The sequence below is a fragment of the Hypanus sabinus genome, chromosome 9 (genome assembly GCF_030144855.1).
Source record: "Hypanus sabinus isolate sHypSab1 chromosome 9, sHypSab1.hap1, whole genome shotgun sequence".
In the NCBI taxonomy this organism is placed as follows: Eukaryota; Metazoa; Chordata; class Chondrichthyes; order Myliobatiformes; family Dasyatidae; genus Hypanus; species Hypanus sabinus.
Genome location: NC_082714.1, coordinates 8,646,399 through 8,659,455, shown reverse-complemented (window position 1 = coordinate 8,659,455; position 13,057 = coordinate 8,646,399). Strand labels below are relative to the sequence as shown.

Genomic DNA, 13,057 nt, shown 5'->3' with positions numbered 1-13,057 from the left:
TGAGGGTAAATGCAATAGACAATAGGTGCAGGAGTAGGCCATTCGGCCCTTCTAGCCAGCACCGCCATTCGCTGTGATCATGGCTGATCATACACAATCAGTACCCCATTCCTGATGAAATGCAAGCAGGCTTTTTCCACTGAGGTTGGGTGGGACCATAACCAGAGGTCATGGGTTAAGGGTGAAAGGTGAAAAGTTTAAAGGGAACATGAGGGGAGACTTCTTCATTCAGAGGGTCATGAGAGTGTGGAATGAGCTGTCAGCATAAGTAGTACATGCAAGCTCGATTTCAACATTTAAGCAAAGTTTGGACAGATATATGGATGACATTATTCAACATTTTCGTATGAGTTAAATTGACCTTTCCCGAATCTTTTTCTTATTACCTTTAGTTATTTGGATAGAGGTGGAGAGTTATTGACACTACTGTGTATACCTGATATGATACAATAGCCCATGTCGGTTAGGTTAGCTGTTGTTAGTTTTTTTTTGGGGGGGGGGGGTTATTTTTGTAAATACAGTACGAGTTTGGGAGGTTATTATATCTGTGTTGTTAACTGTTTGTATTTGCATTCCAACCTTATTAATTATGTACTCTCAAGCTCTCTGTATTTGTTTTTTTTTCTCATGTTTTGTTTGAAAATTAATAAAAAGATTTAAAAAGAAAGATATATGGATGACAGGGGTATGGAGGGCTATGGTCCATGTGCAGGCCAATTGGAGTAGGCAGATTAAATGCTTTGGCATGGACTAGATGGGCCAAAGGACCTGCTTCTGTGTTGACTCTAATGCAGTTTAAAGTGTTACAGTGCAAGCAAAGACTAAGGTGCAAGGCTACATTGAGGTAGATTGTAGGGTCAATAAGTCCATATTTGGAGAATAGAGGGAGAATAAAACAGCATCAGGGAAGAATTAGTGTGGTCTTGGTGAGCTGATGGGTCTGTTTCCAATGTTGTACAAGTTCAAATTCAACGTAAATGTGTATGAAATCACGCAAACGTCACCTTGAGGTTCACTTTCTTGCAAAGAAATATGACAGAATCATTGAAAAACCACACATAGTCAGAGGCTGACAAACAATTAATGTGCAAAAGACAAACAGAGCAAATATGACAGACAGGCAGAGATGAACAAAACTGAGAACTTGAGTCCAAATGGTGTGGAATCAGTTCAGTGCTGAGTTGACTAAGTTATGGTCATCACATCCACTCACAGTTTGTAAGCTACAGTAGATACACGTCATAAACCCAAAAGATAGCCGTAAATGTTTACTTGATTTCAAGTTCACAAAACAATGGGTCTCTCTTAAATATGAATCAATCATATTCACCCAAAGAGTATAAAATAATTGTGTTAAGAGATTAGGGGCGAGTGTACATGTCTGAAGACTCACATGCTGTTGCCGGTCAGATAGTATTTTCCAAAGCCTTGGGAAGAGCTGGATCCATGTCTTCTCTGCCAGCGCGGTGCTAATGTGACACAACTGGACGTAAGCACTCAGCAGAGCACCAGTCTGTCAAAGGTGAGAGAAGGGAAAGATGATCAAAATTGAGTAAACAACATTCTTCCATCCTTTCTTCAAAAAAAATCATTTTCAGTAACAATGAGAGGTGCAAATAATTGGAAAAAAATAGTAACAATAATAAACCAATTATGTCACGCCACTGGCTTATTTATATTTATATGGCTTATGGCCTTATGTTCTTACATCAAAACATTCTCATTCACCTCCTTGAAGAAAGTTATTTGAAATTATTCTCAGACTGCTCTACAAATTGTGACAACCCAGGGATGTGTTGTGCTGTCTTCCTCACTGCCCTCCAGCATTTCAGCCTGCAGTTTAATATGTCGGAATGAGCAGACAGCACTGAAGATGAGTGATACAAGCATCAACAATTCTCAAAGTCTTCATACTGTCAGGTGAAAAATATGACATTTCTGCTTTTAAAATTAAAATCTGGATAGGGGCCTGAGGGAGAATCATTTGCAGAGCAAAAGGGGAAAGCAAGGAGTGTGGGACAGCATTTCTCTAGAAAGACCCAACATGGATATGTGTAAATAAATCAGCCATGATCAAATGGCGGAACAAATTCTTCTCCTTTGCCTTATGGCGGATTTGCTGGCATGGATTAATTGGGCTGAAGGGCCTGTTTCTGTGCTGTGTAAATCTATGACACAAATTCACTGGCACGGGCTGACAATTGTACCCCAGCCACAAGGACCTGGCAGAGCGAGGTTGCAATTGAGTGGTGACTAATCTCTCTCTCCCTCTCCCTCTCTCCAAACAAGAATACTGACATGACCTTACCCTCACTCTTTTCTTGAGCCCCTTTCTCTTATACCCTCCCTGCTCCACCTTGCTCCCCTCTCTTCTTCAGCCCCCACACTACACCATGTTATGTTGCCCATGTTTGAGTGAGGTTTGGCAGCTGTCAAGGTAACTCAGAAGCAGGATCAAGCCCAGTGTTGGTATCAGCAGGAGGTGCTACCTCAAGGCAGCAACATCCAGCATCAAAGATCCCTGCCATCAAGGCCACTCCACCTTCTCACAGTTACTGCCAGGCAGGAGGTACAAAAGTTTGAAGTTCTGCAGCACCGGGTTCAAGAACAGCTACTTCCCTTCAACCATTTGGCCCTTGAAACATCTGGTAAAACTGTAATCACTACAGTTTGGTGATTTTATTTGACTACAGTACAAGTCACATGACCCACGATGATGTGTTGAACTTTTAATCTACTCTAATATCAATCTAACCCTTTGCTCCTACATAGCCCTCCAGTTTTCTATCATCCATTTGCCCAAGTCTCTGAAATGCCCCAAATACATCTGCCTACACCACCACCCCACACCCACAACACTGTAAAGATCTCTAACAGCCCCCTACACTTCCTGTAAAAAAACTTACCTCTGACATGTGCTCCCCACCTACTGTGTTTATTTCAGCTTTCCTGGCATCTGCAATTTTTTATATTTCCACTCCATGTGTAGGGTTACTACCACACATCCTAATCAACACTCTGACACTCAAACACAAAATGCTGGAGGAACTCAGTATCTGAGGAGGAGAATAAACAGTCGATGTTTTGGGCTGAGACCCTTCATCACTGTGACAACTTTGCAGTAAATGGAGTGTTTTATTCTAACTGCATTTTGTAAACATTGTGTGTATTTTTTGTTAAAATAATTTTCTTGTGAAGCTGCTCATCTGATGCTATGTGCCTGAGATGCCGATGCACACACGGATGTTTTTATTTTATTGAGATTCAGCACAGAACAGGGACTTCCAGCCTATTAAACCGTGCTGCTCGACAACCCCCAATTTAACCCTAGTCTAATCACAGGACAATTTCCAATGCCAAATTAAACTACTAACCGGAATGTCTTTGGACTGCGGGAGGAAACTGGATCACCCAGAGGAAATGCACCCAGTCACAGGGAGAATGTACAACTCCTTACAGGCAGCGGTGGGAATTGAGCCCAGTTCACTGGCATTGTAAAGCATTGTTCTAAGCACTGCGCTACCATTCCGCCCTGTGAACTTGTGCACAAGACAATAAACTTGACTTTGAATGACATTCATCAATTAAATATTTCACACAACAGAATTCTTCATGGTAGGGTCTCTTTCAGAAGTAACTGCGAAAGAAATTAAAAGAAAAGCAAACACCTTAGTAAGACTCTAAACTCCACCATCAACACATCAACCTTGGGCCAGCAAAATGACACAATAAGGACTATGTAACTAAGTGAGACTGCTTCAACATAAGCCATTAACGCATCGCTCATTGCCATTAATAGCATTTATTTGCATAAATAGGCCATCTGTGCCAATTTAATTAAGTGCACCTCTCAAATATCACCGCACATGCTCACATCACATTTTTACCTTTTCACCATGGACACAACAGTGGGTTGGGAAATGGACCTTGTCAGACTTTTCGAATCTGTGCCAGCTCTTGACAAAAAGCTACCAAATTAGTCCATAAAACCATACGACATTGGAACAGAATTAGGTTATTCAGCCCATCAAGTCTGCTCTGCCATTCCATCATAGCTGATGGAATCCCTTTCAAATCCATTCTCCAGCGTTTTCCCCACATCCTTTGATGCCCTGACTAATCAAGAAGCTATCAACCTCAGCCTTAAATATACTCAATAACTTGAACTGCACAACTGTCTGTGGCAATGAATTCAACAGATTCATCACCCTCTGGCTAAACAAATTCCTCCTCATCTCTGTTCTAAAGGAATATCCTATTCTGAGACTGTGTCCTCTGTTCCTAGTCTCTCCACTACAGGAAATATGCTCACCACATCCACCCTAACTAGGCCTTTCAATACCTGATAGGTTTTAATGAGATTCCCCAGTGGATACAGGCCCAAGTCATCGAGCGCTCCTCATACATGAACCTTTTCATTCCTGGGATCCTTCTCATCCACTCCACAATTTCTTTGCAAGTGTCCATCCAACTTTTTTTCAGGATTTACTGTTCTGTCTGATTCTGCTGCCTTTTCGGCTTTCAGGCTTCAAAATAAAACCATGTCAAAGCACAAAAAAGCCAAGGCTTCCGGAACTTAATAAAATGTTGTTTCCAGATTCCAATTGGTGAAAAAGATCAAAGTTCAAAATAACTTTATTATCAAAAAACATAGCTATATGTCACTGTACACAACCCCGAGATTCATTTTCTCATGGACATTCACAGTAGAACAAAGAAATCAATGAGAAACCACACACAGAGACTGACAAACACCTTACAAAAGACAAACTGTGCAAATATTAAAAATAATAATGATGAATAGAAAGTAAGTAATACTGAGAACATGAGCTGTAGAATCCTTGACAGTGAGGCCATTGGTTGTGCAATCAGTTCAGTGTTGTGACAAGTGAATATATCCACACTGGTTCAGAAGCCTGATGGATGAAGTACCTGCTCCAAGCAGGCTTCAGTTATACCTTTGCCTAAGAAGAACGTGGCAACCTGCCCCACGACTAAGAGCTACTGGACAATACATCCACTGTAATGAAGTGCTTTGAGCGGCTGGTGAAGAAACATGTCATCTCATGCCTGAGACGTGACTTGGATCCACGACAATTTATTGATATTTATTTAGAGATGTAGTGTGGAATAAACCCATATCTAAGAAAAGATGTGCTGGCAATGGAGAGGGTCCAGAGGAGGTTCATTAGAATGATCATGGGAATGAAAGGGCTAATGTGTGATGAACAGCTGAGGCTACTCTTTGGAATTTAGAAGGATGCTGGGGCGCTGGGGGAGCCTCATTGCAACCTATCAGATACTGAATAGAGTGCATGTGAAGAGGGTGTTTCTATTAACAGAAGAGTCTGAGATCCAGATTTAAGGGAAGTCCCTTTAGAACTGAGATGCAGAGCAATTTCATCTGGTGAATGTGTGAGGAGCTGTGGAGGCTAAGTTATTGGGTGTATTTAAGGCAGAGATTTCAATTGGTAAGGGGGTTAAGGACTATGGAGAGGTGTGAGAATGGGGTTGAAATAAGAAAAATCAGCCACAACTGAATAGCAGAGCAGTCCTGATGGGCTGAATGGCTTAATTCTGTTCCTAGATCTTATGGCTATGCTCTTATTTCACTTGTATCTCATTTGCAGTTAAAAGGAAAAAATACACTGCAAAATCCAACTGCATGGCATCTGTACTTTTCACACAGTTAAGTAACAGGAATCTGCTATGGGTGTGGCTAAGGTACTGGTTAACTCGTTAGATTAATAGAGCTGGGAATCACCGATCCAAGGACAGCAGTTTTGAATCCCACCACAGAAGCCAGGAAGTGTAAATTCAATTAATAACTCTGGAATTTAACAGGGAAAAAAAAATAGTCTCAGTAACAGAAATGGAGACCTCAGTTAGCCCAGCTGGTCTATGCCAACTAGGATTCCCAATAAGCTTGTCTCATTTGCCAGCATTTGATCCACGTCCCTCTAACCAGGGGTTTCCAATCTTTTTAGTACCATGGGGCCTTACTATTAACCAAGGGGTCCATGGACCCCAGGTTGGGGACCTGCTCTAAACCTTTGCTATCCACATACCTGCCCAAGCACCTTTTAAATGGTGTCAATGGTCTCTACCTGCTTCAACCGCTTCCCCGAGTAACCTAGTCCATATACCAAGCACCTTCAGGATGGAAAAAGTTACTCCTCAGATTCCTATTCCATTTCTCCCTTCTCACCTTAAACATATGCCTTCAGGTTCTTGATTCCACAACTCAATAAAAAAAAGTGCTCAATGTCTCTCATAATATTAATCACCTCTGCAAGATCACCCCTCATTCTCCCATACGCCAATGAAAAAATCCCAACCGCTCTCCATAGTATATGGATTTGATACCAATAATAACAAAAAAATGGTTTAACAACCCATTCTCCAATATTCTCTAATGAGTACATCTGTGTTTTTTTTTACAGGAAGAAGGCAGGAGAATGGATTTGAGACAGATAATAAATCAGCCATGATTGAATGACGGAGCAGACTTGTCAGGCCAAATGTCTTAATTCTGCTCCTATGCCTTCTGGTCTACATCTTCTTTCCTTTTCTTTTCTGATCGACATGTCACTCCACACCCAACAACAGGTTGACTCTTCTCAGCTCAAACAAAGTTAGGGATTGCCAATAAATGTTGCACTCCCAGTGATAACCATATCCCATAAACAAATTGACTCACAGGTGAAGTGGTGTCTCACCTGAAAGGACTGTCTGGGGCCTAGGATGGTGGTGAGGGAAGAAGTGTGGGGGCAGGTGTAGCACTTCTTCCGTTTGCAGGATTAAGTGCCTGGAGGGAGGTTGGTGGGGAGGGATGGGGGGGGGATGAATGGACAAGGGAGTTGTGTAGGGAGCGATCCCTGCGGAAAGCTGAGAGTGAGGGGGAGGGGAGGATGTGTCTGGTGGTGGGATCCCGTAGGAGGTGGCAGAAGTTAGAGGATTATACGTTGGATCTGTAGGCTGGTAGGGTGATAGGTGAGGACCAGGGGGACTCTATCCCTGGGGGGCTGGCGGGGGGATGGGGTGAGGGCAGAGGTGCGTGAAATATGGGAGATGCGATGGAGGGCAGAGTTGATAGTGGATGAAGGGAAGCCCCTTTCTTTAAAAAAGGAAGACATCTCCTTTGTCCTAGAATGAAAGGCCTCATCCTGAGAGCAGATGCGGCGGAGGCAGAGGAATTGAGAGAAAGGGATAGCATTTTTATAGGAGACAGTGTGGGAGGAGCAATAGTCTAGGTCGGGGGTCGGCAACCCGCGGCTCCGGAGCCACATGTGGCTCTTTTACGTCTGTGCTGCAGCTCCCTGTTGCTTTGGGAAATAATTGGTCAGTATTTAATTAAAACGTATTTTATGTTAGTTTGTTAGTTTTTGAAATGTAATTCTAAATTTGAAGATTATGGTGATCTTGTACAATCTAAATAAGACGTTGTGGCGACCCATTTCCTGACACATCCGAACCGGCTCACAATTAGCCAGCGTTCAGGCTAAGGGAGATAGCCTACGGGGGTTTGTGAGTACGTGTCTTTTGCAGCATCCGCGCCCATGGGGGGCGGGTTGAGGGAGGCTTAAAAGCAAGGCTGTTTAGTTCGAATAAAGCTATCTTTGACTGCAGTTTACTGACTGCGTGTAGCACACTGCTACAACGTGTTTTTATCGCTGGCTGTCCAGAGGGGAGGTGCTGAAACGCTTTGTCGCGTGTCTGGAAGAAGTGAAAACTTTCCTGGGCAGCAAAGGGCTCACCTTTCCTGAGCTGGAACAGCCAGAGTGGCTGGAAAAGCTACACTTCATGGTAGACATGACAGCGCACCTGAACACGCTGAACACAGCTCTTCAGGGGTAAGGACGTACAGCCCTGCACATGTTGGAGGATGTTTTGGCATTCGAGCGCAAGTTGACAGTGCTTGCCAGAGATTTACAGAAAGGCACATTGTCTCACTTCCCCAATTTGAGAGAGTTCAAACAAGGTCACGACATGATAAATTCGGAGTATTTACATTCTGCAATCATCGCAATGCAAACATCGTTTGGGAAACGCTTCTGTGAGTTCAGAGAGGAAAAAAACACATTATCCTTCCCGGTCACTCCCCTAAGCATCGATCCATCCCTACTGAATACGACTGCATTGTCAGGTGTGAGTCAACCTGACCAAGTATGATAAATATTTTAATTGCCTATTATTTTACGTATATTCATATGTTTTCATTGTTCAGTGAAATAGTCCTTTTATTTTTCAGGTTGACAGCTGGCTGACGTTATTTTTGGTTTGCTGCTGGCGGCAAATTTAAGTTTGGCGTTTTTCATAAATACAAGAAGGACTCAAATAGACGTTGAGTATTTTACTTAAAAGTAACCTTCAACCCAACGTCTTTTTTTCGGAGTTCAAAATGTTTTTGTTGCATGCAGAAATGTAATTTCGTTTTCTCTGCAGGAGTTCATCAATTTCATAAATGCAACACATTATAGTTTGTTTATACATAGCATAAAGGCAAAACAAAACGTTCTATGCAGTGTTATTTCATTTTAAATGTCAAACAGGTTTTGCGGCTCCCAGTGTTTTCTTTTCTGTGGGAAACGGATCCAAGTGGCTCTTTCAGTGGTAAAGGTTGCTGACCCCTGGTCTAGGTAGCTGTGAGTCCTTTCAGGTAAGGCACCACTTCACCTGCGAGTCAACTGGGGTGATAAACTGTATCCGGTGCTCCTGATGTGGCCATTTATACATTGGGGAGACCCGCCACAGACCGGGAGACCGTTTCGCCGAACACCGGCGCTCAGTCCTCCAGCAGTGGCGGGATCTCCCTGTGGCCACACACTTCAATTCCACAGACCACTCCCACTCCGACATGTCTGTCCATGGCCTCCTCTACCATCAAGATGAGGCCACACGCAGGTTGATGGAGCAATACCTTATCTCCCACCTAGGTAGCCTCCTACCTGCCGGCTTGAACATTCAACTCACAGACCTCCATTGATACCCCTGCCCCCCACCCTTACCCCATCTCTATCTATTATTTTAGTCTGGTTCTCTTTCTCTCTTTTCCCCCCTCACTATAATCTCCCCCCAGCCTTACCTTTCTTTCTCTTTTATTTCCCATAATTCTCCACCTTCCCCCTAGACTATTTCCCTTCAGCCTATCACTTCCCAGCTCTCTACTTTATCCCTCCCCCCACTTCTTATCCCCCCCCCCATGTTACTTCACTCCTGATGAAGGGTTTCAGCCCGAAACATCGTCACTACCTCCTCCCGTAGATGCTGTCTGGCCTGCTGAGTTTTGCCAGCATTTTGTGTTTTTATTGATTATATTGTTCTAATTTTGTTTTTTCTTGTCAAAAATTAGAATAATTTATGTTTGATTTATACTTTGCTTGTGAATGCTGCTTATCTGATACTATTGGACACTGAACAAACTGGCAAAACCCTAATCACTACAATTTAGCTTCTCACAGCTACCAACAGGCAGGAGGTCCCTGAAGTCCCACACCAAGTTCAAGAACATCTATTTCCCTTCAACCAACTGGCACAACTCTAATCACTACAATTCAGCAACACAAAAAAATGCCGGATCTCAGCAGGCCAAGGCAGCATCTATGGAGAGGAATAAACAGCAAATATTTTGGGCCTACGCCCTTCATAAGCAACACTATTACCACTTTGCACCAAAATTGACTTGTTTTTGGTTCTAACTGTATTTTCTAATGAATAATTTATGCTGAAGTTATTTTTCTTGCGATTGCTGCCCATTTGAAGCTATGTTTCTGTGATACTGCTGCAAGTTTCAAAGTTCAAAGTAAGTTTATTATCAAGGTATGTTTATGTCACCAATTACTACCCCAAGATTCACTTTCTTATGGGTAGAACAAAGATAAGCAATAGAATCAATGTAAAACTACACAAAGACTGACAAACAATGTGCAAAAGACAACAAACTGTGCAAATACCATGTTTTTTATTGCACCGAGGCATACAAGTATGATAATATATTCAACTTCCAAATGAAAGAAATGAGGAACAGGTGAGCTTACACCCATTAAAAGTCTCCACGGTACTTACTTTTACTTCTCTGAGAGAGTCCAGGAACTTATCGTGCCTGTTCGTCAGCATGTGCAGCTGGTTCCCAGCATCCTTTTCAGACTGCTCCTTGGTTTTTGGCGTACTGCTCTGATCTCCAGGTGCCAGCTCAATATCAATTTCCACATCCTAAGTAAGAATTATTGAGAAATATATTAAAAATGCTCATTTGCACTGAAGATAAAATGCTAACTCTTTTTGCTATGGTGATATTTTACCAGGATCAGTATAACTGAAAGCAGCACCATAGATTTAAATAATTTTAGCCATTTAGACAGTAAGATATAGGAGCAGAATTAGGCCATTTGGCCCATTGAGTCTGCTCCACCATTTCATCAGGGCTGATCCAATTTTCCTCTCAGCCCCATTTTGGAGCAGTACGGAAGCATAATGGTTAGTATAATGCTTTACAGAACCAGCTGTCAGATCAGGGTTCAATTCCCACCACTGTCTGTAAGGAACTCGTATGTTTTCCCTGTTACCGCTTGGGTTTCTTCCCACTGCTCCAAATTCCTGCCACATTCCAAAGACGTGCAAGTTAGGGCTAGTAAGTTGTGGGCATGCCATGTTGGCACCACTTGTGGCCTGACCCCAGCACACCCTCAGGCTGAGTTGTATTAATACAAACAATGCAATTCACTGTATGCTTCGATGCACATGTGCTGAATAAAGCTGATCTTTTCATACAGGACACCATCTGCAAAAGGAGCTCAGATCTACAAAATAAACATTTGTCAACAGCTATTAAAAATTGTAGCTGGAAATTCACACAAGCTCTCGTCTCACTTGTATCACCGGTTTCCTTCAATCCACCATCCACGTCATCAGCTAACTGGAACTCAAGTAAGGTGCAATTTCCACCTTAAACACCTCCCACACCTTGCTGAGTATATTCCCTTAAACAAATACATCCTGCTAAGAATTAATTACAGCCCAATGAGTACCTAGAGACCTAGGCCATGTAATTTCCAGATCTGTTAAAAAACTATCTGTCACTGTAAATCAAAATGATGTCTACACTTCACGCTGCCTTGAGAAAGCAGAGAATACAAGCTTAGGGTGGCATGGTAGTGTAGTGATTAGCATAACATTAACACAGCACCACAGGCCCAGATTCAATACCCCCCTGTTGATATGTTCTCCCCATGACCATGTGGGTTTCCTCCGGGTGCTCTGGTTTCCTCCCACGTTCCAAAGACCTACAGGTTGGTAGATTAATTGGTTATATGGGTGTAATTAGGCTTGTTGGGTCAGAAAGGCTTGGTACCAAGCTGCATCTCTAAACAAAAAAAATGAAACAAATAACCCCCTTCCACTCCAGACACTCTCCCTTCTCCCACCTCCCAATGGGCAAAAAATACAAAAGCTTTCAGTATGCATACCACCAGCATCAAGAGCAGCTTCTATCTACTATTATGGACTTCTTAAATGTAAAAGATCGTCCTTGTACCTTATTACAGTCTCCCTGAACCACACTTTCTCTGTAACACTACATCTAACCCTCTGCCATCAGATTTCCACAAAGATCTCTGTGTCACTATTTTTACTCTTTCTGCACCACTTATCAAACTTAATTTTTAATATACATTCTCATCAAAATTTACAGCATATTTTAAGTATTGCAATGCACTACTGCCACTAAACAACAAATTTCATGATACGTGTCAGTGATACTAAACCTGATTCTGACTAAATTCTGCATTTCTCTTTTATAACATCTTGACCTGTTAGTGTTTTGAAAAATCTTTCTGGATGGTACACAAACAAAAGCTTGTCACTCTATCTTGAGCAATACACACAAAATGCTGGAGCAACTCAGCACATCAGCCATCATCTACGGAGAGGAATAAACAGTCGACGTTTCAGATCAAGATCTTTCATTAGGACATGAATAGTGTATCTGATTCCATGTGACAACAATAAACAAACAGTATTCCACTATATACAACAGCAAACATTTGAGAAGATTAGGAAACAAAGCCCACTCCAGTTAATGGAAAAGAGAAACAGTAATTGGTTAGATATTCTCAGTGGCCACTTTATTAGGTACACCTGCTTGTTAATGCAAATATCTAATCAACCAATCATGTGGTAGCAACTCAATGCATATCCCTTGCAGATATGGTCTAGAGGTTCAGTTGTTGTTCAGACCAAACATCAGAATGAGGAAGAAATGTGATCTAAGTGACTTTGACTGTGGAATGGTTGTTGGTGCCAGATGGGGTGGTTTGAGTATCTCAGAAACTGCTGATCTCCTGGGATTTTCAGTCTCTAGAGTTTACAGAGAATAGTGCAAAAAGCAAAATAAAAATATTCAATGAACAGCAGTTCTGTAGTGAAAATACCTTGTTAATGAGGTCAGAGGAAATGGCCAGCCTAGTTCAAGCTGACAAGAAGGCAACAGTAACTCAAATAACCACGTGTTACCACAGTGACGTATAGAAGAGCATCTTTGAACGCACGACGCTGATGAGGATGGGCTAAGGTAGAAGAGCATGAACATACACTCATTGGTCACGTTATTAGGTGCAGGAGGAATCTAATGAAGTGTCCACTGAGTGAATATGACCACAACACATCTACTTTACCCGAACATGGAGCCACATTTCCGTTTTCCACTGATTCTTTTTTGTATGTGATCCTAGGGCAATGCAGACTGTTGAAACGTTATTTAATAAAGTGTTTCCCTTAAAATAAAGTCATGCTGTATTTCATTAATCTGCCTAATTTAAAAGGGGAAGTAGTTACTCTATTCCATAGAGAGCACTCACATTTCACAAGGCAAATTCTTCACTGCAGCAACCTTTCTCACACGGACCAACCAATGCTCGATTTTATAATCTTAAAATGATGTTGGCTTTCTAACAGAAATGTGGCCCAGGGCTGGCTGGTCACGTGGGGCTGAAGTTGCTAATACACAGAGGAAAACCCTTTTATAAGTGCTGTGGTGTGCCTAAAGGCAAATGAAAATTTT

The 13,057-nt window shown here is 42.2% G+C and overlaps 1 protein-coding gene across 2 annotated transcripts in view; it reads right to left on the bottom strand.

Moving 5' to 3' along the window:
* trrap (transformation/transcription domain-associated protein) overlaps positions 1 to 13,057 on the bottom strand; it is a 336,919-nt gene that overhangs the window by 127,251 nt on the left and 196,611 nt on the right. For both annotated transcript variants that reach the window (XM_059979022.1, XM_059979023.1), the window contains 2 exons: positions 10,066 to 10,212; positions 1,394 to 1,513 (listed from right to left, as the gene is read on the bottom strand). In XM_059979022.1, the coding sequence (XP_059835005.1) occupies positions 1,394 to 1,513; positions 10,066 to 10,212 (267 nt within the window). The remainder of the gene's footprint in view (positions 1 to 1,393; positions 1,514 to 10,065; positions 10,213 to 13,057) is intronic.